A 22508-nucleotide genomic window follows, 5' to 3' on the forward strand; every position below is an offset into this window, starting at 1 on the left:
GTGGTGGTGGGCGCCTGTAGTCCCAGCTACTCGGGAGGCTGAGGCAGGAGAATGGTATGAACCTGGGAGGCAGAGCTTGCAGTGAGCCGAGATTGTGCCACTGCACTCCAGCGTAAGCAACAGAGCTAGACTCTGTCTCAAAAAAAAAATAAACAATAAAAAATAAAATAAATTCACATTGAACCATCTCCAAACTGTCTCAGGCAGAAAGGGATCCACCTTAATCTTCAAATGAGATACTTTTGGCCGGGCGCGGTGGCTCAAGCCTGTAATCCCAGCACTTTGGGAGGCCGAGACGGGCGGATCACGAGGTCAGGAGATCGAGACCATCCTGGCTAACACGGTGAAACCCCGTCTCTACTAAATACAAAAAACTAGCCGGGCGAGGTGGCGGACGCCTGTAGTCCCAGCTACTCAGGAAGCTGAGGCAGGAGAATGGCATGAACCCGGGAGGCAGAGCTTGCAGTGAGCTGAGATCACACCACTGCACTCCAGCCTGGGCGACAGAGTAAGACTCTGTCTCAAAAAAAAAAAAAAAAAGTTGTAGTGATGAGTTTTGATTCTAAGTTTGCTATCCCACAATTAAAGATGGAATGATTTATAAAAACAAGGCAAAACTTCATTTTATAAATGGAATTTAAAAAATTTCTATTTGTAATGCCCACATATGGTAAAGATGAGCTATTTACATTTAAGAAACAACTCAATCAACAAGAAAGTCAATACAGGGTTTTTACACTTTAGAAAAATGTCAGTGAAAGACCACTTTTTCTCCTAAAACTCAAGTTTCTCCAAGTATCCTTGGGGACATGCAAAGGAATTCATGCCTTTTCTGACTCAATTATTTTAGTATTTTCCCATAAGCACCAGAAGTCAGTCTACATGAGTTGTGTTCCTAAACTGCAGTTACTATTTTGTATAGGAGAAAATGGTGCTTTTTGCCAAACCACAGCCTTATTCCAATCAGCATTAAAAAAAAAAAAATTATATATATTATAGATAATATATATAGTATCTAATATATAATATATATATGTATTGACCTAGAGGATAGCACTGGCATTCATTTCACTCTTCTATGAAGTAGGTATTATCATTCTCATTTTACAGATGAGGAAACCAAGACACCCAACCAAAGGCATATAGTAGGAAGTGGAAGAGCTGGGATTAAAAACCCAGGAAGTCTGGCTCCAAAGTTTATATTCTTATTCACTATAGTAAACCATCCACCTTGTAACCCTAACATTCATCTGTAACTAATGTGTTGTTTCCCACCAGAGCAGTAGTTCTTAACCAAGGTGATTTTGCCCTCCAAGTTCACCTCCCCTGTCCCCCAACAATCCTACTGGGGAACACGTGGCAATGTCTGGAAACATTTTTGGTTGTCACAACTTGAAGGCTGGGGTAGTGTTACTGGCATCTAGTGGGCAGATATTAAAATTCCTATAATGCACAGGAGAGTCGCCAGAATACATTATCAAACATAAAACATCGATAGTGCTGAGACTGAGAAACTCTTCAATAGAATATAAATTCTAGGAAGGCAGCATTTTATAGTTGATCTTGGTTGCTGCTACATCCTTAGGCCTAGAACAATTTTTACACTTAAGTACTTGATTTGTCCAGTGAATGAATATTTAGTTGTTCGAGCCTACAACTGTGCCTGGTACATAGCTGGTAGGCAGCAAACATTTATTAAAAGTAATTATTGAATTAATGGCAGTATCAACGGATGTAACAGAACATACTATATTGAAGTAATTTTAGTGTTTCACAGTCCCAGTTTTTTGGGCTTAATTTTTTTCCCAAATGAATATAAATAAAACCAGTTCTGCCAAAACAAGTCTCTTTTGTAAAGAATCAGACTTTTTTCTTAACATGAAAGCCTTTAAAAATGTATCATTCAAACAGTGTGTATTTAGGGGATTAGCAGATACCCCTCTATTAGATATTATCACTAATTAATTGCTCCAGTAACTGGAAAATACTTTGAAAAAGTTTGTGTGAAGAGCTTTACAATTTTTTTTTTTTTACATTTTAAAAATAATTCTGTAAGAATTCAGTTCTTACAGAAGAATTCAATTATAGCATATTTAAGAAAAATACCGATTCTCTAAAAAGTGCTTAATCCACATCACTCAAAGATTTTTATAACCACAATATTCTAACTTCATCCTATATTTTAAAAAATTCATAGTATAACATCCATCAAAGTATTATAAATCGTTTTTACCTACCTCCTCAAAGAGCTACTGAACATTACCCAAAGGCTCTGTTCATAAGTAATACTGCTTGATTTACAAAATTATTTCTCAAGGAAAAGTTCAAAAGGTGGTTATGTGGATATTCGAACAATACCAGAAAACCCCCTGCTTACTTATTCCTGTAATTAATGAGTCTGGTTTGCCCAAATGTTAAATTATGAAACCACACTGTGTAAAATGCACCTATTACAATTAAAACCAGGGTAAACCCATATTTATTTACTAGCACTGTTAAAACATTACACAAAACACATTCAAGTGGCAAGTAATTATAATGCAAGCCCTTGCATGGCAATCCAAATTTATTGAACTACTGATGCTAAGTTATACAAAATTGCACCACTTTAATTAAGGCTTTTAGTTTACATTTGGCCACCTCAAAGTAGTTGTAACATTAGGTTGGTCAATTTAAATACTGTGGCTCCCTGTTGGATAGACACACAATCTTTACATCCAAACATTAATGCATACAAAGCAACAAGGCATTGTTAAATAAAACAGCAATAGTTACTGCAAATTAGGCCTTGTGACCAATTACATATGATTAAAATTACTTCCCACATTCACATCCACAGTACTCGTCCACCATTTAACATCTCAACCAAAACGTTACACATGTGAAACGATCACTAACAGGCAAAAATACTAAACCTGTATATTTGGTATTGCAAATACACTTATGCATGAGCAAGCAAGGGATTCACAGTGAGAATCTACAGCTGCAGAAGCCTGAAAATGATTTACAAAAATTGTTAAATCATTAAAAAATTGTTTGAAAATATACACTTCTTGTTGTAGACCCCCACTGTACACACGACTATAAACATTGTTCCCTATGTAAACAAAAAAAGGAAACATATAATAAGAGATTTGAAAAGTCTGGACATTTCCTTCCCAACAGATATTAAAGGCAACGTCTTTAATCTAAGACATTATACTGAAAGGACTATCATATTTTAAAGACAAGATCACTGTCTCCACAGGTTTTTTAAAAATTAAAAAAACTATATAGCTGTGTTAATCAAAGCGCTTATTTTGTACAATAATAATGACCTTGAATTTCTTAAAAAAAATTACAATAAGCTACAAGTATCAAAGAAGCGAAGTTATCTGGAGTAGTCTATATAGGAGCTCTTTGGACTTTCTTTTATTATGCTAAAATAGTGGTGCTTTTAGGATTTACATTATTGTACTCTCCAATACAAAGTATGGGGCATGTTAAAGTATACAGTACACCATTTTCATACATGTACAACATTGGTGGATGAAGAATGTCTCTTAGCAGTAATACTGGATGTAGCCTCTGGTTTTACCAGCTGCGTACTCTAGGACTATTATATAAGTAAAAATCTCTCTTGTGATACTGGAAAGTGATTAGAATGTGCAAACTGATATAGTAGCTTTCATCCGCCTCTTAAAGGGTACCACCACAGGAAAGTCCATTTAAGATGTTGGTAGGTTTAACAAAGTTGGAATGCTGGCACTGTTGAATTGGGCAACAGTTCTTCAGACCTGTCAAAAGGAAAAAAATTAATTAAAAACATGGGCTGGAAAAAGAAAAGACCCAAAAGGAAACAGTTAAGAAAACAGTCTTAAAAGTGTTAGAAATGAATATAATCTAGGCTCTTGTTCTAGGCATTAGTGGCAACGTACCACAATTAATGGCAGACCTTTTTATCTTTTCATTCCAAAAAGATGAAGTCTATTCTGTTGCCCTCTTGAAAGTCAGTTAAATGCAAATCTTAGGAACAGAAAGGGAAAGTACCTTTGTGCACATTTTTGTGCATTACCTTCCAAGGATTAAAAGAAAAAAATCACATTAAAATTGTTAGTCAAGTCAACCTTACTAGAATTAGGATTAAAAAGTCAGATAGCAATATTAACAAAATGAGTGATCCTGTGTTTACACAATCGTAGTGTAATCCTAGAATTAGATCGTAAGTATAGAATGCACATCTAACCAGTTTCTTTCTAGTATCAGATAATCAAGTTCTTCCTTACTCTTTCAATAAGAGTGGCTAAAAAGCTCCTTCAGAGAAGCAGACAAATAGAATTTATTTCATGATGGTGTTTTACAGATTTACAATCACATTATATACTTTCTAATTCCACATTTAAACATTCTATTAAGACTGATGTCAGAAAAAGCTGGTATTATACTAAAATCACATGTAAAGTTTTTAAAAAAGTAAATTTAGAACTGTTACATATGTACTTTGAATAATTTTCTACATACATGCCTGCACTAAAAAAATGTTTCCTATTTTATTTTCCTGGTGATCACACTTGTTACAAGCTCTGAAGAGTTGTTAATATAGACGTGGCTGATGAAATAATTTTCACAAATGCCTAGAACTTTAGGTCCTCATTCTGAGTCTGAATGAGGTTTGCAATCAAGTTTTCTAAATCCTAGCAGACTTGCAAATTAAAAAAGACAGATGGAAGTGTGTGAGCTCAAGCACATGTGTGCTGCTAAGAATGGGCACGTGGTCAGGAATTACAGGATATCAGAATGAGATGATATATCACTAAACAGAAAGCCCTAGACGGAAGGTGGGAATAAAAACTCTAAAAAGATACAGAATCAGAGTGCTATGGCAGCACTGAGTCAATTAACATAGGAAGAAACAAGAGTCAGGAATATCAAAGGTTCTTAAGAATAAATAAACAGTTTAACAATAGACAGTTTAATGACAGCTGAAGAGGAAACCATTATCATTGGCAAACAGCAGCTAATAGTTGAGTGTTAAGTATGTGCCAGGCAATGAGAGAGATCTGTGCAGCAAACCCCCATGGTACACGTTTTCCTATGTAACAAACCTGCACATCCTGCACATGTACCCTGGAACTTAAAAGTTGAAGGGGAAAAAAAAAGTGACTGGCGCATGATGAACATCTCAGGGGTGGGGGTGGTGTGTGTGTGTGTGTGTGTGTGTGTGTGTTTTAGGGATGGGGTTGGCTGGGCATGCTGGCTCACACCTGTAATCCCACCACTTTGGGAGGCCAAGGTGGGCAGATCAAGAGATTGAGACCATCCTGGCCAACAATGGTTAAACACCATCTCTACTAAAAATACACAAAAATTAGCCGGGCATGGTGGCACATGCCTGTAATCCCAGCCACTCGGGAGGCTGAGGCAGGAGAACTGCTTGAACCCAGGAGGCAGAGGTTGCAGTGAGCCGAGATTGCACCACTGCACTCCAGCATGGTGACAGAGCAAGACTCTTTCTCAAAAATAAATAAATACATATAAATAAATAAATAAAATTAAGGATGGGGTCTAGCTATGTTACCTAAACTGATCTTTGACTCCTTGTCTCTAACAATCCTGCCTCAGCCTCCCAAAGTTCTAGAATATAGGCATGAACCACTGTACCTGGCCATGTTAGGGATTTTTATTAGCAACACCACCCTGTATTTATCTTAATACAGAATTTATGTTTTGCAATTAACTGTCTTTCTCGTTCAGTATACCTGAATTAGCTTAAAGTAATTAAGAGTCAAGGAGAGAAGGCTGGTCTTGTTCACCACTGTATTGCCAGCACCAACCAGTATACAGAATGAACTTATTTAGAATATTCACTTAGTCAGGTGTGGTGGCTCATGCCTGTAATCCCAGCACTTTGGGAGGCCAAGGTGGGTGGATCACTTGAGGTCAGGAGTTCGAGACTAGCCTGACCAACATGGAGAAACCCCGTCTCTACTAAAAATACAAAAATTAGCCAGGCATGGTGGCACATGCCTGTGATCCCAGCTACTTGGGAGGCTGAGGCAGAAGAATTGCTTGAACCTGTGAGGCAGAGGTTGCAGTGAGCTGAGATTGTGCCACTGCACTCCAGCCTGGGTAACAGAGTGAAACTCCATCTCAAAAACAACAAAAAAAAGAATACTTTACTCATGATGATAGGTAAATAATTATTTTAATTAATAAGATAGCATACTAACTCATGGATATCTTATAAAAATAAACCATTTATTTTTCAGAACCAACAAAAAGAATTCTATACTTGCTTTCATGACAGAGTGCCCTTAATAAGGTTGAGTGATTAAAAGTTAGAAGTAAGATAAGTGAACATACCTGGCTCAGAGCTACAATGCATTTAGTATATTAAAGCAGCTGACATGATGACTTTTTGCGAGCCTTCCCAGGCACTGGAGTTTTTCTGTTAATTTGCCGCACTAGGTCATAAAAGATCTGCAAATACATTAATTTGTTTTAATTTACAGGAGGAGGGAGGGAGTGCATTGGGGAGTTATACATGATATAAATGATGAATTGATGGGTGCTGACGAGTTGATGGGTGCAGCACACCAACATGGCATAAGTTTACATATGTAACAAACCTGCACGTTATGCACATGTACCCTAGAACTTAAAATATAATAAAAAAAAAAAAAGTAAGATAAATAATTTACAGGAGGAACACCTCCCCACCAAAATTAAAAAAGTAATTTGAAAAAAACAGAAATTTCTATGGATATAAATTAATCCCCAGAATTGTTCAGCTAAGGAATGAGAATAAAATCAGGTGTTATAACTGCCAAGCTCAAATTTTTTGGGGAGTATTAATATTGTGCTCCTTAAAATACTTAATTGAAGGAGCTGCAGAGACCTTAACTTAGTTCAATTAGAACATTTACCATCACACAATGAAAAAATCCTTTTAAAAACTGTAAGTTTTTGCTCTACAACATGACTTGGAGCCTTTCAAGAACCATGCATGCCTTCTGGCATTTTAGTCTCTATTTTTTTATAACATCCTTCATATACCTGAAGTCTTAATCTGTCTTCCCTATCCCTGTATTTTCTGTCCAGTCTTCCTTTTTCATGGTACATATCAATGTACAAATATTTAATAGAGACTGAAATAGTATTGTTGTTTACATACTACATGGATACATTTAACATAAGAGGTTCTTTTTTTTTTGTCCTGTAACATCATTATGTACCCTGAGTACATATTAAGTTGGGGTTAAGACATTTTCTGTTCATCTTCAATGTTGTACTTCAAATAAAGAGCCACTGTAAGTATATTTGACCATACCTCATTAACATTTATTTTTGATTTTGCAGAAGATTCTAAGAATGCACAGTTGTTCCATTGTCTTGCTAGATTTTGACCTTGTTCCTTTCCTACAACTCTTTCATCTTCCAAGTCACACTTATTACCAACAAGAATCATTGGAACCTAAAAATACATTTGTGAGAGTAAAAATAAATAAGTAAACATGCTATATGAATTGAAATAAAAAGAATTCTAAGAGTCAAATCTAAGAATTACTTTTCATATAATGCCACAGAAAAAAATTAATAATGTGTAATAAAATTTACAGCCTTAATTTAATCTGTAACATAAACATAAGTAGTAACTTTGATGTCAATTATCTCCACTGCCTTCTCTTTCCATGGAGATGTCAAACGGTAACTCCAAAGGGAAGAAGAGAGAGAAAGAAAGAAAACTCTCATATGTTAAGTAAAAAGAACACAACCTAGTCAATGTAGACATAAATAAGACACTTTTACATAAAATTTTGAGAAAACAAGCTATGATCCTGTTATGAGAGATGGGGGAAAAACCTTAAAATTTTATCATAATGGACTTATAACTAATTATAGTAAGCAAAACATAAACTTTTAAAAAGGAAGTACAAAAGGGTGTTACTGTGAAAATCCAATATATTTCAGCATTTTAAAATGTTTCTCTGAAGGGTGTGAATCAACTTCAAGTTTTCTGGTTTCCTGACGTGCATTTATTAAACTCAGCATTCTCAGTTGCACAACACGAAAAGGAGAAATTTGGAAGGCCCCCAAAGCAGAATTTTTGATTTCTCAAAGTCTTGTATTAAAAAACCCAATCAAGGCCGGGCACAGTGGCTCACGCTTGTAATCCCAGCACTCTGGGAGGCTGAGGCGGGTGGATCACCTGAGGTCAGGAGCTGGAGACCAGCTGGGCCAACAGGGCAAAACCCTGTCTCTACTAAAAATACAAAAATTAGCCGGGTGTGGTGGCACACGTCTGTAATCCCAGCTACTTGGGAGGCTGACACAGGAGAATTGCTTGAACTTGGGAGGCAGAGGTTGCAGTGAGCCGAGATCGTGCCACTGCACTCCAGCCTGGGCGACAGGGCAAGACTCCGTCTCAAAACAAAACAAAACAAAACAAAAAAACCCACTCAAACTTAATTTACTAAACATCAAGACCACTTATTAAACGGATTTACAAATTAAAAAATGTTCCCTGAGGTTGCTGTAATTATGTAGGGTCCCCCCAAATTCCCTTGTTTCAGAAGTCCAGAACAGTATTTACCATGGGTATCTCCCAGCTCTCACAATATTTGCTATAATTAAACTGCAGTACAACGAGTCTTATTTATTTATTTTGAGACAGGGTCTCACTCTGTCACCCTGGTTGGAGTGCAGTGATGTGATCTCGGCTCACTGCCAACCTCCACCTCCCAGGCTTAAGCAACTGTCCTATCTCAGCCTCCCAAGTAGCTGGGACCACAGGCACGCGCCACCACGCTGGCTAATTTTTTTTTTTTTTAATTTCTGGTAGAGGTGGGGTCTTGCTGTGTTGCCCAGGGAGGTCTTGAACTCCTGAGCTCAGGGGATCTACCCGCCTTTGCCTCCCAAAGTGCTGGGATTAGAGGTGTGAGCTACCATGCCCAACCTAGTTCTTACGTATCCAGATCAGCATCACCAACACCACCCTGAAACTTGTTAAAAATGCAATGACCTACTGAATCAGAAGTTCTGAGATCTCAGCCCAGCAATCTGTTTTAACTGGTCCTACAGGTGATTCTGATGCAAAATCGATTTTGAGAACCACTGCTGTATTTAGTGTGATGAGGAATTAAACTCCATTATGGTAGACTCTGAAGGGGCACCTAAATTAGTAATGTTAGAATCTAATGTATTTGTTGCCTTTCTTTAAAAACTATTATTATTGGCTGGGCACAGTGGCTCATGCCTGTAATCCCAGCACTTTGGGAGGCCGAGGTGGGTGGATCACCTGAGGTCAGGAGACCATCCTGACCAACATGGTGAAACCCCGTCTCTACTAAAAACACAAAAATTAGCCAGGTATGATGGCATGCGCCTTCATCCCAGCTACTCAGGAGGCTGAGGCAGGAGAACTGCTTGAACCCAGTAAGGTGGATGATGCAGTGAGCCCAGATTGCGCCACTGCACTCCAGCCTGGTGACAGAGTGAAACTCTATCTCAAAAAATAAAAATAAAAAAAAGGCTGGGGACAGTGGATCACGCCTGTAATCCCACCACTTTGGGAGGCTGAGGCGGGTGGATCACAACGTCAGGAGATCGAGACCATCCTGGCTACATGGTGAAACCCCGCCTCTACTAAAAATACAAAAAATTAGCCGGGCGTGGTGGCGGGTGCCTGTAGTCCCAACTACTCCCAGGAGGCTGTGGCAGCAGAATGGCGGGAACCCGGGAGGCGGAGCTATCACGCCACCGCACTCCAGCCTGGGCGAAAGAGCGAGACTATGTCTCAAAGAAAAATTAAAAAAAAAAAAAAAAAAAAAGGAAGGGTATAACATTTAATTTTCACAGGATAATGGCAAAGAAGGAAATTTCTCACTTTCCACATGATATATATTTGAAAACATGTATGGGTATTTTTGCCTTTCAAGAAAAAAGTATACAAAAACCAACATCCCCTCCCCACCAAAATACATGAGCTTTAAAATGAATTTAAATTTAGACTTATACAATTATAATCAGAGTTTTGAAATAAAATATATTTATTAGGAAGTCAGCTTACATCATCAGTGTCTTTAACTCGAAGAATCTGTTCTCTCAGGTCTTGTAAATCGTTAAATGTGGACTGTGCTGTGATTGAATAAACTAATGCAAATCCTTGTCCATTTTTCATGTACAAATCCCTCATTGCTGTAAATTGTTCCTACAATAGAAAGAAAGGAACGTTAAAAAACAAGAATGTTTTGACAGTTATTTTTACAATTTCGAAGTCTATAATTATAGCTCAATGAAGAATATTGTAGTATTATGTAACTTTGTTAAAATTACAATCTATGACAAGATACTATTGGAAAAACTGGCATTTTAGTTCCTGTTTTTTGAGATGGAGTCTTGCTCTGTCACCAGGCTGGAGTGCAGTGGCGTGATCTCAGCTCACTGCAACCTCTGCCTCCCGGGTTCAAGTGATTCCCCTGCCTCAGCCTCTCGAGTAGCTGGGACTATAGGTGGGTGCCACCACGCCCGGCTATTGTATTTTGGTAGAGACGGAGTTTCACCATATTGGCCAGGATGGTCTCCATCTCCTGACCTCATGATCTGCCCATCTCGGCCTCCCAAAGTGCTAGGATTACAGGTGTGAGCCATCACACCCGGCCAGAAATAGGTTTCTTATTTAAACATCATACACCAAAGTAGATTTATATATAAAAAATATACTCAAATGGAACAGAAATATCCCACCCCCAAAAGTTACTAAAGGCAGCTTTTAAAATACATCATAATGTGTAAGAGCACCCCAGCTGTATCAGCCAAGTTAATCTATACAGCTATGACTCAAATGCTGTAGTTCTGTAGAGCTCCATCAGCACGATCTAGACCATCCCATTTTCCCATACTACTTTTTCTTCGCTAGACTGAGAGCATTCGAAGGTAAGAACACAGTGCCTGACGTGTATCAGGTATTCAAACATTAGCTGAATGAATACCATACACCAAGAACAAATCTTCCCTTCCTCTTCACATACCTACAAATCTAGTTTGTCTATAAATACCTTGAAGGAGAACAGATACCAATCAAAATATTTCTTTTTCTTTTGAGATGGAGACTTGCTCTGTCACCCAAGCTGGAGTGCAGTGATGCGTTATCAGCTCACTGCAAGCAACCTCTACCTCCAGGGTTCAAGTGATTCTCCTGCCTCAGCCTCCCGAGTAGCTGGGACTACAGGCGCCTGCCACTGCATCTGGCTAATTTTTGTATTTTAATAGAGACGGGGTTTCACCATGTTGGCCAGGCTGGTCTTGGAACTCCTGACCTCAGGTGATCCGCCCACTTTGGCTTCCCAAAGTGCTGAGATTACAAGGCGTGAGCCATCGCACCCAGCCTCAATCAAAATATTTCACACAGCTGCTGAGGAATGAATGTATGCCTGTATTATTTGAAATATGGTAATATATTGTTTTAAAAGTACTAGTGAGACTGAAAATTTTCCTTCTAACACATTTTCTAAACTTTTAAATGACCCACTGCAATTACAAAAAGTGCAATATACTTTTTTTTGTTTTGTTTTTGAGACGGAGTCTTGCTTTGTTGCCCAGGCTGCCCACTGCAGTGGCGCGATCTTGGCTTACTGTGACCTTCGTCTCCTGGGTTCAAGCTATTCTCCTGCCTCAGCCTCCCGAGTAACTGGGATTACAGGTGTGTACCACCACACCCGGCTAATTTTTTTATATTTTTAGTAGATACAGGGTTTCACTGTGTTGGCCAGGCTGGTCTCGAACTCCTCACCTTAAGTGATCCACCCACCTTGGCCTCCCAAAGTGCTGGGATTACAGGCGTGAGCTACTGCACCCGGCCAATATAAAACTAAGGATTCAACAGAACAACAACAACAACAAAAAGATTTAAAGTTTAGCAACTAGTACTCTTATTTTTTTTTTGAGACACAGTCTTGCTCTGTCACCCAGGCTGGAGTGCAGTGGCACAGTCTCCACAGTCTTGGCTCACTGCAACCTCTTGTCTCCTGGGTTCAAGAGATTCTCCTGCCTCAGCCTCCTGAGTAGCTGGGATTACAGGAATGTTCCACCATGCCTGGCTGATTTTTATATTTTTAGTAAAGACGGGGTTTAGCCATGTTGGCCAGGCTGGTCTCGAACTCCTGACCTCAAGTGATCTGGCAACCTTGGTGTCCCAAAGTGCTGGGATCAGAGGTGTGAGCCACTACGACCAGCTGCAAGCAGTACTTTTAAATAAGCTTAACTAATATTTGTCTATAGAGTACTAGTGTTTATGAAGTCAATACTGTATAAACGGTGCATATACTTTGATATTTAGTTTTACCTACCGTTCCTGCAGTATCCAAGATTTCAAGCATACACTGTTGTGCATCTACTTCAACTTGCTGGTAGAAAAATTAAAATACATGTTCATTTTTTAAATGTAAGACCTTAATATACACAAAGCAGCTAATATATCAAAAATAAGATACACAGATTATAACAACTTTACAAACTAATATCAAGCAATACTTCAACAAAGCAGGAGGAAAAATAGCTAAGTAATCAAGATTCAAAGACTCCCAAATTGTAATCGGGTTCAAAAGCCACGTGTTCTCAAGTCAGCACAGGGAAGGAAACCTACAAGATCCAGTCTCAATATGATCTCTCAGCACTTAATTCTAGAGAAAAAATAGTTTCAAAATAGCTCAAATAAATAATCAAAACCAGCAACAATTCCAACAATATCATAAGTAATTCTGTCTATCTCAATTCTCCCATGATGCTTTCGATATACCTCATTTCTCTAGGTAACTATATGCCCTCACCATACTGGAACAAGATTTCTGGTATTAAGGAAGCAGAGCCACAGCTATTAAATAAATTGCACATATATCCCTGTTACCCCTTTCCATCTAATATTTCCTAGGGAAAAATAGGTATTTAGAATTAGATGTAGAAAGAAAAGAGTATTACTGTCTCACAGCTGGGGTGCAAAAAAGTTTCCAGTTTTTTTGGTAGACTGTGGACATAGAGGGAGGAACGGAAACACAGTATTTGTACAACAGCAGGGCCAGGTTAGTTGCTTCATAAAAGCTGGGAAATACCTCTTTCCCTACTATGTTAAAAATGTCTACACATTGTTTTATTGTCACATAATGTTAGTGGACACAGGAATTCACCTTACTATAGGCTGAGCATTCCTAATCTAAAAACCCAAAAATTGCAATGTTCCAAATCCAAAACTTTTTAAGCCATGTGTGGAACATCACGCTACAAGTGGAAAATTCCACAAATGAGCTCACGTGACCAGTCACAGTCAAAATGCAGCCAAAACTTTGCTTCATGCGTAAGAATATTAAAAATATTACATAAGATTATGTGTATAAGGTGTATATGAAACCATGAATTGTTTAGACATGGGTCCCATTCTATTTCATTATGTATATACAAATATTTTAAAATCAGAAAATAATCTGAAATCTGAAAACACTTCTGGTCCCAGGTATTTCGGATAAGGGATATTCAACCCGTATTGTGAGTGGTGGCACTTTCTCAAGAGGTTAGTAAGTAGAAAGCTTAGGAAGACTTGTGTCCACCTATTTCTAGGTTAAAAAGAAGGGAGCCTGAGAGTAATCAGTCTTGCTAGGTAGGGAATAGGAAGTAACATGGGGCTACTACTTGAAATGGATGGCCTGCTTTAAAGTTTGTGTGTCAAATTACAACTTTAGGGTCAGGATAAACTTAAAATTTTGTGAATACGTGAGAGTATGAGGGTTTATGATCCTCTTAAACTGGTAAATATGCAATGCCAGAAAGTAATTGTAAACTTTTCCCACTAATTTTATAAATTAACTCTGCCTCCATCCTACTTTGTATAAAACGTTCAATAATTATACAGCTAAAATATTTATATTAAAATCAAAAGCAAAAGGCCTTCCAAAGTAATATATACCTTTCTATAAGAATCTTCTATCGTAGGATCATATTTTTCTACAAAAATTCCTTGAACAAACTGTACAGTCTGAAAAAAAAATTAAGAAACCATTATACTTCTAAAGAAAAGAGTACATTCAATCTTTAAATGGTAAACTGATTTCACACAGGGAGTTACACCATCGGTGAAAAAAACCACAGCCAATACTACATTTGAATGTATACATTTGGTAAGAAAATTACCTCAGAAAGCTGTTTTTTTTATTTTTAAATAAATAATCACTATGCTCCTTATTGGGTAATTCTAAATTTAGAGATCATATATTTAAAAATTTTAAATGTCTCTTGTTTCAGTCTTTTATTTTTTTTCTTTGAGACACAGTCTTGCTCTGTCTCCCACACTGGAGTGCAGTGACACAATCTTGGCTCACTGCAACCTCTGCCTCCTGGGTTCAGGCCATTCTCCCACATCAGCCTCCCAAGTAGCTGGGATTACAGGCATGCACCACCACATCTGGCTAATTTTTGTATTTTTAGTAGAGATGGGGTTTCACTATATTGGCCAGGCTGCTTTAGAACTCCTGACCTCAGGTAATCTGCCTGCCTCGGCCTCTGAAAGTGTTGGGATTACAGGTGTGAGCCACCATGCCATTGTTGTTTCAGTCTTAAGAGCTTAAATTTGATTTTTAAATTAGAAATTGACTAATTGTTATGTATGCACACATACATGCACAATCAACTGACCTCCCCATCACTTTGGATACAAATTGAAAAAGCAGTTCATTTCACATCATATATACTTCTCAGTTTGTTCCAAGCATGTAAATTCTCAGCTAGGTGGCCTTTCTAAGTGGCCAAGACGGTTTATCTTATGAGTGAGGCAGAAGGTCAATCTATTTGCTTGTGAGGCTTTGCTAAGCTCTGAACTATTCATCAAATTATTTTCCCTACGTTTTTCCCCTTTCCTAACCCTCATTACCAAGTTATTCTTGCTACACCATTCCTTGATGCAGAAAACATGGCCATTAAAATAATGTAAAACTGGACAGTCAAATGTAATATTTGAAGAAGACTTTTTATAAGCTTTGATATGTTCTAACATAAAATGTATAGGGTAAGACTATTTATAAGAAGAAAGAGCAAGCCAGACATGGTGATTTATGCCTGTAATTCCAGCACTTTGGGAGGCAAAGGTGGATTACTTGAGGCCAGGAGTTTAAGACCAGCCTGAGCAATACAGCAAGACACCATCTCTACAAAAAACTTTGGCAAAAATTAGTCTGGCATGATGGCACATGCCTGTAGTCCCAAGCATTCAGGAGGCTGAGATCACTTGAGCCCTAGCCTGTGATCAACAGAGTGAGACCCTGTCTGAAAAAAAATAAAAATAAAAAGACCAAACTTATTCTTACCTGGCTCTGAAATGCAAATGCAAAAAGACACATATTTGTATGCTCTCAATCTCTGTGCTTAGCTCAAATTGTATTCCAGCATAATTCGTGTCATTCTGGAGTCAGTGTTCCAGAGAGAATATGATCCACCCAGATATAATTAAAAGTTGAGTAAAATTACAAGAAAAATATCACATTGCTTCTAAAGTCATTAAGGGATTTTATCTTAACAAAGACTTATCAAAACCTAAAACTCAACAGAAAAATAACATCTTGGAGTGAAAGGCTTAAGTAAAGTAAGAATGACTTACCAAAGCAGACTTTCCAACGCCTCCTGAGCCAAGAACGACTAGCTTATACTCACGCATGATGCAGGCTTGTCAAAATCTAGTACCTTATTAAAGAAAAAAAAAAAAAAAAGAATTCTAAGTAAAGTTTTGTATTCCTGTGCTTTTCACAGAAATAAAACATTCAGGAAAATAGATTTATTTAAAATGATTACTATACAACACAAATACGGAGCACCCTATAAGCAGACTTACTAAAAGATGCTCAGAGATAGAAGAAAACTACAGAATTACAGACATGACTTTCAGCCCAATCCAGGATAGAGCACAGGTCTGAAAAGAAATCTAACCTATTACCTGTTTTGTTACATCAAGTTTTACTGAAACACAGCTATATCCACTCATTTGTGTATTGTCTGTGGTTTCTTCTGTGCTGTAACAGCAAAGTAGTTACAGCAGAGCCTAAATATTTACATATCTGGCCAAGCCCTGGCATACATAAATGGTAAATATAAATATGTTGGTAGAAGCAGCAGCAGACCAAATATTTATTCCTAAAGTGGGGGACGTACAGACAACCTGAAAATGGTCTAGAATCAGAGGCAGAACTGAATGAGTCCCCAGACTGAAAACGTCTACTTAGAATGTTTAGTATGATAAAATAATAGAAATAAAGGAGCCACCAGAACAGGTTTTAAAACTTCCAATCAAGAAATGACAGTTTTTTGGGTCACGGTTAACAAAGCTACTATAACTGGTTTAAATGATTTTAATCAACCAATAAACATTTGCCTTGGAGGATATGCTTCCACAAACTAACCAATTAGTGAGGGTTCCTTACTTCTGAAACTCAGGCAATCAAAAATGGCCTGTTAAACAGATACATTCCAAAGCCAACCAATCAACAACCGTCTCATTTGAGTGACAGTGCTTCTATAGCTAACATTAACCTGCTCCTGTCTTTGAAAGTCTGTCAACCATTGAACTTCCTAATTCCCCAAAATCCTGTAAGATCAGCAGTCTAGCAAGGTTGGGGAAATTCAAAAAAGAGCAGAAAATCTGACCAGGACAGCTTAGGTAATCAAGAACTCGGCCAGACGTGGTGGCTCACGTCTGTAATCCCAGCACTTTGGGAAACTGAGGCAGGCGGATCACTTGATATCAGGAGTTCAAGACCAGCCTGGCCAACATAGCAAAACCCTCTTTTTTGGTGGTGGGGGGGGGAGGGGGCGGCACTTCACCATGTTGGCCAGGATGGTCTCGATCTCTTGACCTCATGATCCACCCGCCTCGGCCTCCCAAAGTGCTAGGATTACAGGTGTGAGCCATCACACCCAGCTGCAAAACCCTGTTTCTACAAAAAAAAAAAAAAAAAAGGACAAAAATTAGCTGAGTGTGGTGGCACACGCTTGTAATCCCAACTGCTCGCAAAGCTGAGGCATGAAAATTGCTTGAACCTGGGAGGTGGAGGTTGCAGTGAGCCGAGATCACGCCACTGGGCTCCAGCATGGGCAACGAACGCAGTGAGATTCTGTCTCAAAAAAAAAAAAAAAAAAAGATTTAACAGGATACAAAATAAAAACTGATTTAAGGACATTTTCAAAAGTATTCTGGCACACACCCAATAGCTAAGGTAAAGAGATGGCCTTTTTGTATATGGGTTCAGGTCTGAAATAGGAAACTTAAAATGGAAAATTGGTAATATGAAAAAATCTACAATGGTTGAGATTTTCAGTCTTACAAACAAGCTAGAAAAAACTAAATAAAAGGGTCTTTGTTTTCGAATAAATGAAAGCCTACAGATGAAGCTACTTGTACAAACAGAGCCATAGGAGGAAATGATGTTGCATGTTCACTAAGAAATGGAAGTACAATAACCCCAAATCTGTTCAATATTGCTGCTCCAAGGGTAATATGAGCATCCAATTCTCCACCCTTTCTCCACTGGGGGTGGGAGTGGGACTGACTACATATAGTCACAGGAAAACTTTTGGGGGTGATGGAAGTGTTCTAAAAAGTGGTTGTAGTGGGCTGGACTACGCTTGTAATCCCAGCACTTTGGGAGGCCAAGGTGGGCAGATCATGAGGTCAGGAGTTTGTGACCAGCCTGGACAATATGGTGAAACCCCACTTCTACTAAAAGTACAAAAAATTAGCAGGGCGTGGTAGTGGGCACCTGTCATCCCAGCTATTCCAGAGGCTGAGGCAGAAGAATCGCGTGAACCTGAGAGGCAGAGGTTGCAGTAAGCCGAGATCACGCCACCGCACTCCAGCCCTGGCAAGAGTGGGGGACTCCATCTCAAAAAAAAAAAAAAACCACAAAACAAAACACGCCAAAAACCGGTTGCAGTGATGGCCTGCGCAACTGCGCAACTATATATATTCACTAAAACCTCCAAACATAACACAACTGACCGAAACAACATAAAAACTACAATTTTAAAATACTGAATATAAAAACTATACATTTATCAGAGGTGATTTTCTAAGAGACGTATGCCTTTATTTTCTTATTTCACAAAAGTGGCTGAGTTGGCTGTGGGAGTTACACTTCTTTAGTGAGATGACTGGGACTCTTTTTCCCAGCTGCTTCATTTATCCATGAATGAGCATTATTATTTGTTGCTAGAATGAGTCAGGTTAATCCATATTATTGTATCTATCAGTAATTTGCTCCTATTATTATTGATTAAAATATACCATATGAATACATGACATTTTCTTTACCCATTCACACCAGCTGATGAAAATTTGGATTGTTTCCAGTTGGAGATGTTATCAGGGTATTTTTGTTACCTTAAAGAGCAAAACAAAACAAAAAAAGCCCCAAAAGTACAATAGTCAAGATTTGAATCAGTATTTTTTCAAATCTGTGCTTTCTACTACACCAGTCTTGAAAACATTGTTTAAAAGATTTTTTTTAAGACTGAAATAACAAACAGATTTTTATTGTGAATGCCAACTTCGACTGACTGGCAACAGCCATTGTCCTGTTTTTAGGATGGTGTGGTTTCATCTAGTTTTGCAGAAAAGACAACTCTGCTCAATAAGCAACGAAACTGGCTTGTAGTGCTGGTAGGGACTGGGAAAGAGTTGTAGCACCTGTATCTGCGTAGTGTATTTGTGATCTCTAGGCATAACCTTTCTGTTCAAGTGTTCTTTTCCTGAAGTCCTTAGTTCAGGTTAAGAATGAGCATTTTGAAATATGTCAATTCCATAAAATTTCATGCACAATTAAAAATGGGAATAGTTACATCAGATTTTCAAAGAGATTTGTGACAACTACTATTTGAAACATTGAGCTTAATTGTTCTCTTTGACAGAACCCCATGGGGGTACAATTTTGACAGCATAGCATAGTGGCTAACGGTACCTAAGTTTCAAATTATGGTTTTCTATAATCTTGGGCAAATCATGAAACCTTTCAGAGCCTCACTTTCCTTCCAGGCAAAATTAAGATAGTAACAGTTACATGATAAGGTTGTGAGACGGATTAAAAAGAATGTAAACTCCATAAGGATAGGGATTTTTGTCTGTTTTACTCACTGCCATATTCCCAGAACCTGAAACTGTGCCTGAAATATGTGTTCCATAAATTAAAGAAAGAATAAGGAAAGAAATGTAGTAATTCTTCAGTAACTGACACAACACTTTGCAATACAGGCTGGGCACAGTGGCTCACGCCTGTAATCCCAGCACTTTGGGAGGCCGAAGCAGTCGGATCACTGGATGTCAGAAGTTCAAGACCAGCTGGGTCAACATGGTGAAGCCTCTAAAAATACAAAATTAGCCAGGTGTGGTGGCATGTGCCTGTAATCCCACTTACTCGGGAGGCTGAGGCAGAGGAACTGCTTGAACCTAGGAGGGGGAGGTTACAGTGAACGGAGCGCGCCACTGCACTCCAACCCGGGCGACAGAGCAAGACTCCGTCTCAAAAAAAAAGTAACTTTTAAAATAATAGTAATGTCAATGGTTTGAGCTGCCACTCAATACACTAAAGAGAACTGCTATTACTTCAGTTAAGAATCACTTCTTGCTCTGTCACCCTGGCTGGAGTGCAGTGGCGCAATCTCAGCTCAATGCAACCTCCACCTCCCAGGTTCACACCATTCTCCTGCTTCAGCCTCCCGAGTAGCTGGAACTACAGGCGCCCGCCACCATGCCCGGCTTATTTTTTGTATGTATTATTTTTAGTAGAGACGGGGTTTCACCGTGTTAGCCAGGTTGGTCTCCATCTCCTGACCTCGTGATTTGCCCGCCTCGGCCTCCCAAAGTGCTGGGATTACAGGCATGAGCCACCACACCCCGCCCACTGCTTGACTCTTTATAGCTCAATAAAACATACAAGAACCCTCCATATCAATATAAAAAAGCAAAAAGCTGTGCATACATCAGTATTTTGAATCACTTAATAATGTTCAGAGATAATGACTGGGAAATAGCCCTCTTTTAAGTATTTAAAAAACACATTACTAAACAAAAATCCTGTAATATTGGCGTTATCTCTGACCGCTAATATTAACTACAGAAGTCTTAATGAAATCTATTGTACCTCAAGTTATGCAGACTGCAATTTTGACAGTCTAGGAGGAATCTCATTATTGAAAAAATCTTGAGAGTATAATAGAAAATAAATTTCAATTCCCTGGAATAAAAAAAAAAGAAAAAAAAATACACAACAAGGTAGTAGGATAGGGAATTGTTTTTCTTTTCCTGTTGCTTATTTTTTTGACAGTTCTATTATTAATAAATAAAAAAACATAAAACAAATGAAACAAAAACTGAAGTTAACAGAGAAATTGTGAAGTTGTTCTATAATTACCCCAATATTATAATAAGAATGCTGATAATTACTGGTATTTTTAAGAAGCAGACTTTAGAAAATTCAAAAACACCAAGTTTAGCCACTCAACTCACAGAGTAACTATAATTGATGCTGGAAGAGAAAAGTATTTCTTGGATTAATAAACTAATGGTGAGGGTACCTTTTTAAAGAAATAAGCAGGTAAGCAAAAAAGAATCAATTAAAGTTTAATTCTGTTCTTTAAGCCTTAATTACTTCTCAGAAAACACTTCTCAAAAAGGGCTAAGAGATGCTTAAGTACTGAAAACTACAACATTAAACATATTTTAAGTGCTTTATAGAAAAATACTCTTAATGTAAATGCTGACATTTTAAACACCTATTTACATCAATGCAATATTTACCATTAATTAGCAAGCAAAGTTTATCTAGAATGAAAAGATAAATAAGGTAGCAAAGGACTTAAGTTAGTACTTTAACTGGTGTGCCACAAGCAAATGATTATATTCTGAGAAGCTTGCTCATTTTTAACTACTTGTACATCAGTAGAAGATAAGGATTAAGTCAAAAAGAGGATACAAAGTAATATCAGAATACCTGATATTACAAATTATTAAGAGTTCTGACTATCAAAAGGTATTACTGCCATGTACTACCATTTAAAGTGAAGAGATTTTGGAAGAAAAATAAAAACTATAATCAACAGAAAAATAAACTCAAAGAAATTTTAGAATCAACAACCTTCAAGAAGTTAAAGGCAACATAAGTTAAATGAAACTGTTAGCAATGAGAGATATTGGCTAAATACTGTGCCTAAAATTATGGTGCTATTGGTCTACTGTATAACATTCTAGTTTGAATTTCCAGCATAAGTGATGGGATTTTGTTCATTTACATGTGCTCTCTTTATGGTATTCCTTGTAAACAACAGCATTTGTAAAAACTGGATGCAGTTTGAAACTATCTGTACAGTTAAGAATTACTAGTTAACAATAATATGCCTATGTATGAATTAATCTGCAAATGTAGTACATTTGTATTCATCTTTAGTCTATGAAGTAACCAATTATACCAACTAATGAGGGACTCCTGGATCTTCATTTTACTCAACCCGTTAAACAGAAAAGACTGTAGCATATATGCAAAATGAACTTAATGTTATCAACAGTGCAACTATACAATACTTCATCAGGAAAAAGGTGCAATTTCTATATCAAGTAGGCACATACACAATTATAAACTTTATGCATGATTCACATTGCCTCTCCAACACAATCTAAGATTACAGATGAAGAAAATCAATTAAATCTCTAAAGAAAGCTATCAAAATACTAAAAATTCCACTATTGTTCAAACTTAAAGTACTTTCTACACTGATTTGTTTTTACCTTTGATTCAGAGGAACTGTGGAATGCACTGATTTTTTCAAATGCATAAATATTTCTGCTATTTATCTGAATATATTTTTGGGGTAGTTTTTAGTATTAGGTCATTTACATTTAAAGATTGCTAATTTGAGTTCCTTATATAATCACCTAAAATTTCCGTGACTACAACTAACCTGATTGATGAAAGTAACTGACAGCTTTTACACTTGGCTATTTACTTCTTGCAAAATACCTACTACTTTACTCATTTGTTTAAAAGTAGTTTACTTATTATTACTTCTACAACTTTTTCCATTTCCTCTACAGGCTGGAGTTTTACTTGCATTGGTTCTTTTTTATTAATTCAAGAAGTTGTTTAATTCTAGTTTCAGAGCAAACCACAGCAAAGACATGGAAAGACAAGAAAACAAAACCTCCTTTGGCATCGTCCAGAGTCAGGTTTCAGTGGCTGCTTCGTAACTATATGAAATGAAAGTAGAAGAAGGGGGTGCTGGCTCATGCCTATAATGCCAGCACTCTGGGAGACAAGAGACAAGCAGACTGCTTTAACGCAGGAGGAATTCAAGACCAGCCTGAGCAACATGGCAAAACTCCGTCTCCACAAAAAACACAAAAATTAGCCAAGTGTAGTGGCACACACCTGTAAGTCCCAGCTACTTGGGAGGCTGAGGTGGGAGCATCACTTGAGCCCAGGAGGTCAAGGCTTCAGTGAGCCATGTTTGTG

General features: G+C 37.8%; 1 protein-coding gene across 2 annotated transcripts in view; it reads right to left on the bottom strand.

The window, feature by feature from the left end:
- Positions 1 to 2461: 2461 nt before the first annotated feature.
- Positions 2462 to 22508, bottom strand: part of RAP1B (RAP1B, member of RAS oncogene family) — a 47147-nt gene continuing 27100 nt past the window's right edge. For both annotated transcript variants that reach the window (XM_030939553.1, XM_030939554.1), the window contains exons 2-8: positions 15617 to 15699; positions 13934 to 14002; positions 12327 to 12383; positions 10049 to 10189; positions 7310 to 7453; positions 6343 to 6459; positions 2462 to 3776 (exon numbers count right to left, since the gene is read on the bottom strand). In XM_030939553.1, coding sequence (XP_030795413.1) covers positions 6373 to 6459; positions 7310 to 7453; positions 10049 to 10189; positions 12327 to 12383; positions 13934 to 14002; positions 15617 to 15673 — 555 coding nt within the window. In that variant the 5' untranslated portion in view covers positions 15674 to 15699 and the 3' untranslated portion in view covers positions 2462 to 3776; positions 6343 to 6372. The remainder of the gene's footprint in view (positions 3777 to 6342; positions 6460 to 7309; positions 7454 to 10048; positions 10190 to 12326; positions 12384 to 13933; positions 14003 to 15616; positions 15700 to 22508) is intronic.

The sequence above is a fragment of the Rhinopithecus roxellana genome, chromosome 10 (assembly GCF_007565055.1).
Source record: "Rhinopithecus roxellana isolate Shanxi Qingling chromosome 10, ASM756505v1, whole genome shotgun sequence".
NCBI lineage: Eukaryota > Metazoa > Chordata > Mammalia > Primates > Cercopithecidae > Rhinopithecus > Rhinopithecus roxellana.